The 4,868-nt window shown below is 45.0% G+C and overlaps 1 protein-coding gene across 1 annotated transcript; it reads left to right on the forward strand.

Moving 5' to 3' along the window:
• Nucleotides 1–845: 845 nt before the first annotated feature.
• On the forward strand, nt 846–4,660 carry pax1a (paired box 1a). The gene is made up of 5 exons (XM_061083201.1): nt 846–886; nt 1,518–2,138; nt 3,195–3,319; nt 3,828–4,044; nt 4,515–4,660. Exons 1-5 carry the CDS (start codon nt 883–885, stop codon nt 4,658–4,660), a joined length of 1,113 nt encoding a protein of 370 aa, XP_060939184.1. The 5' UTR covers nt 846–882.
• The last annotated feature ends 208 nt before the right edge of the window (nt 4,661–4,868 follow it).

Below are 4,868 nucleotides of genomic sequence, written 5' to 3' on the forward strand. Positions count from 1 at the left end.
ATTTAGCCAAGATGGCACCGTGTATCTCCCACAGATCATTTTCAAAATGCCCTTTGGAAGCATGAACCATTCACTCATGCGTGCTCTTAAATCCACCGCGCTTTGCGTGACTATTGAGTTTAAGTATAATGTACACCACACGCCACAGGCTCCCCCACATCCCATGCGTAAAAATGTAATTACGCATGAATATCAAAGACCTTTGCTGCAGTGATTGGTGCAACTTATCTGTAATTACACCCTCTCACTTAATAATTCATGTCAAATTTATGCTTCTCCATGTGAAGCTAACTGAAGTATGTGTATGTCAGCTGTAAATAAAGCGGCTGGGGTTTAATTTAGAGCTGAAAACATGGATAACCCTCCTGTGTCATCCTTGTGCGGATCTCCTGTGATGTATACAGTCCTCGCCAGAAGTCTGCACGTTGGATGAAAGGCGTCCCTTTCTGCCACTTCCCCCTATGCAAAAATATCTCAAGGAGGCAGCTCGGCTCCAACCGGATGGGGTTTGCATTGGCTGACAGCTGTTTCCAGCGCAGGACGACCAATGAGACCGAGGCACGGGCTCCGCGTATAACAGCGAAGATTGTCGTGGAGTACGCGTCAAATTAATTCCAGCAAACTCCCGGACTCCCCGGGACAACTTCAATTTGCTTTTATCGGATGCAGATCACTTCGGCGCCGCTGTGTACCTCTCACTTGCTTTTAAAGAGAAAAACAGAAGGGGGCTACGCTGCAGTGGGAAGAGATTTCGGGAGGTCTCGTGTTCCTCCTCTGGGGCTCACTCCACAAGTTCCCCTTCCTTCTCTGCCTTCTCTCGGACGCATTCAGCCATTTGAAGGGGCACCTACATTCCCCCAGCATCTCGAAACATATTGGCAAATGGGTAAGCCCGGATTATATCTGCATGCTTCAGAGGCAGGGGGGGTTATGGAAGAGTATCCAGACTCAGTGTCTCTGCGTAAAAACAGAAATCTGCGTTTAGTGTTTCCCTTTCTCTCCTGTTCACATTGTGTGCAAATGAAGAAGATCTTTCTGCGACAGCTTGTCAAGATTATATCGTGATGGAGTTTTTTCCTGAGCAGTCACTGCTCTCTGCGTAAAGCTTTGAATCTTATGGAAACACAAACAATTATCTTATGTACAGCGTTTCTTTCAAGAGCTCCCGGTGTGTATTCCTCAGGCTCGCCATTTTTTGTGTTGTTTTTAAGTACGCAGGAATGGTGGAGGGTAAACCCAGCCACACACACTTTACACACTTTTGTAAAGTCGAAAAATAACGGTTGCTATGATGTGTATAGGCTGGCACGTGTTTAACAACTTAAACCCACAATTTAAAGTGCAATGTAAAGTTGGCCTGCGTCAAACTGGTGCAGACTGAGCACATTGTGGCTGCCTTTGACTTAGTTGCTTAATAAAAATATATGATTTGGCAGGATCACGAGTGCATGGACGGTTTTTATATTTATTGATTTCAGACATCTGTGCATTCATTTGAAATGTCTGTCCTCCTGCAGAGCAAACCTATGGAGAGGTGAACCAGTTAGGCGGCGTGTTCGTCAATGGACGACCCCTGCCCAACGCCATACGGCTGAGAATCGTGGAGCTGGCCCAGCTCGGGATCCGGCCCTGCGACATCAGCAGGCAGCTCCGAGTCTCGCACGGCTGCGTGAGCAAGATTTTGGCGAGATACAACGAGACGGGCTCCATCTTGCCCGGTGCCATCGGCGGGAGCAAGCCGCGGGTCACGACGCCTAACGTGGTGAAGAATATCAGGGAATACAAACAAAACGACCCCGGGATCTTTGCGTGGGAGATCCGGGACAGGCTTTTGGCGGACGGAGTTTGTGACAAGTACAATGTCCCGTCGGTGAGTTCGATCAGCAGGATTTTACGCAACAAGATTGGGAATCTCTCACAGCCCAACCAGTACGAGGGCGGCAAGCAGGCGTCCGCGCAGGCCGGCCTCTCCTACAACCACATATACCCTTATTCCTACCCCAACACCATGTCGCCAAAGATGAGCGGCCCCGCTGGAGTACCGGTGACGGCCGGGCATATGAGCTTATCCAGGGCTTGGCCTTCTGCGCACACCGTCAGCAACATCCTCGGCATACGAGCCTTCATGGATTCCACAGGTGAGGAAATCAAAGCCACTATGTGCTCTGGGAGGAATCTCAGGCCTCTGCGTCTCTGTGCCAAACATGTAAACCCGCAGCTCCCATAGTTTTCAATTTAGGTCTGAATAAATCCTTGCAGCTGGTTATTACTGTCCTATTCTTCATGACGAATTTCCCTCCACACACGCTCGCCTGGCTCCAGGAACAACAATATGTCCATTGGATGTAATACAGGCTTTCGTTTCAGTATTTAGCCACAAGGCATAAGGCCACATGTCAATGGGCCTTTTCATGGGATGAAGCGTCAGCAAACACCTTGCTCACCTGCTATATCCCTCTAATCCTTCAGCTAGTTTCTACAGCCACTTTCTCTTTGCCTTTCTGATCCTTTACACGCTGTTTTTATCAGGTGTGTACACTAGCTGGAGTCACTTTTAAGTCGCCATGGACCATTGCATTTTTGTGCCATAAGTCCAAGTGTATTTTATTATACAAATTGTACGTGTAATCATTTACTAATATGTAACAAAAGAATATATATTTTTTTCTTATTTAAATAGGTCGACAGTGTAATCTTATAATTGTGCAGGTATTGGTTATATTTCACTTTTTTCACGCAAACATGTGACAATAAAATGCGAGGTTATATTAGACATAATAATCCTGTAAAAGTATAACTAGAAATTATTAAATGAAATAGAAATATAAAAAAGATATTAAGTTTAATGTAATGTTGTTTGCTTTCAACTTATTTTCTTTTCATGAAGTTAAAACGCAGGCATAATTTTATAATTCACAAGCATTACAAGCAATTATGCACGTAGATAATTGTAATAATTCTAACAATAAATTATATATTAAATATTATATTTGCTTTCGTTAACCATAACATAATGTTTTTAAAATGCAATATGTTTAATAGCTCAGGAGATCAATGCATTAAATTCATTTAAAAATGGGTAAATTGTATTTAATTTATTATCAATCTAAAAAGAGGCAGCACTGTTTTCCCCCACGTTTGATCAATTCGACGTTTTACACATGTTTGACACGGAGTTACTGTTTCTGAATCAGCCATGGCTGGGGCGGAGGGATATCCACCAAAAATGGAGGAGTGGAACAGAGCAGCTTTCCCTGCGGCTCACACGGTCAACGGGATCGACAAATCCGCCATCGACGCCGACATAAAATACGCTCAGGTAATAATACAAATTGAAAACGGTAATACAACTTTGAACATCTGTTTTGCCTGCAACTTTTCTATTGCTGCATCCACGCCATTTTCTCTTCTTGCTGGGAAACAGTCCAAATGTTTGGTGCCAAAGTGGGCTGAGGCCTGAAGTAAATAATTGCTCTCGTGGCAGACCTGTGAAAAGTTTCCATATATATCAGAGACCCTCATTCAGAAGTCACGTCAGGCCACAGACCTCTGTTAGATAAGATATGACCTATGAGAGTTTTATTACTTCTGATATAATATGTGTTTCTGTATTAGGGCTAAGAGGAGATTTATTTATATATATACCGTAATTAGTCTTATTTGTGGTAAATTAAACTGTAAGGGCTGTTCCTCATTTTGTTTCCCTCCTCCTCTAAACCACTTTGACCCAATCTTTAAGAATCCTTGCTGGCCACATACTGTCACGTACAGTCCTGAGGGGCACAAGGCGGGTTGTGCTCATTCTGTCCTCATCTGTTTGCCTGCAGCCTTCCTCCGCCTTATCCGGTTATGTCTCGGCGTGTGCCTACTCTCCCACCAACCAGTACGGGGTGTACAGCGGGTCGACGGGCGGCTATGTGGCCGCCGGACACCACCACTGGCAGCAGCAGAGCCAGGCCCTGTCCCACCCGGGCGGCGGGATGGGCATGCACGCTGGGGAGATCCACTCATCCATGGCCTTCAAGCACCACCATGCCCGAGAAGGTGTGTGTGTCTTTAAAAACTGTATCCCCTATGTAATGAAAGATAATAATTAGAATAATACTAATTATTATTATAGTAGTATTAGTAGTAATAGACTATAAACCAGTCTTTTAGCATTTTTATCATATCGACCTAGAGCCAGACTGAGGTGTTACTCCCCCTCCTTCGTTCCCTTCTCACGCACGTACACTAACAAGCAATTTCCGCAGCAGAATGTAAACATTTACCAAATGCCAAATGAAGTCGAATTATACGTTAATTATTAAATACTGATCTGCCAGCGTCATGAGTGCCATGTGGTCCAAGGTAACTTTTACGCACAGGAATTGAGGGGAAATAAGACACTGTCTGTGCACGGACACTTCTCTGTGAAGCAATTCGCGTTAGATGCTTTATTTTTTAACAGGTAAATAATGTGCAGTTGCGTGCACAGGACTCGTCCACTTACATTTCTCGTCTGTGTTGTGCAGGAGACAGAAAGCAGTCCAGTCCGCTGAGCAAGCAGCAGCAGCAGCAGCAACAACAACAACAGCAGCAGCAGCAGCAGCAGCAGCAGCAGCAACATGGAGACATGAACAGTGTGCACGGACTCAGTCTCCCTACCTCATCATCATAACCGGGACTTACACCACCTTAATTACCAGACCCTTTTAAATGAACTCATTTCAACAATCTCCAACAGTAAGTCTGACCTCCCCCCCACCCCACCCCACCCCTGGGTGCTGTAACTCACAGTCAAACACAGGCCCATTCACATGCATTATGAATACAGTATACTGTAGCTTTATCGGCCTTCGTGGCCTTATGAATGTAAGCTTGCATGG

This window comes from Limanda limanda, chromosome 12, assembly GCF_963576545.1.
Source record: "Limanda limanda chromosome 12, fLimLim1.1, whole genome shotgun sequence".
In the NCBI taxonomy this organism is placed as follows: Eukaryota; Metazoa; Chordata; class Actinopteri; order Pleuronectiformes; family Pleuronectidae; genus Limanda; species Limanda limanda.

Excerpts from the sequence above, each read along its gene's own strand:
- pax1a (XM_061083201.1), top strand. Across the intron at positions 2,139-3,194 it reads AGCCTTCATGGATTCCACAG|CCATGGCTGGGGCGGAGGGA; the intron begins GTGAGGAAATCA and ends TTTCTGAATCAG. Across the intron at positions 4,045-4,514 it reads GCACCACCATGCCCGAGAAG|GAGACAGAAAGCAGTCCAGT; the intron begins GTGTGTGTGTCT and ends TGTGTTGTGCAG.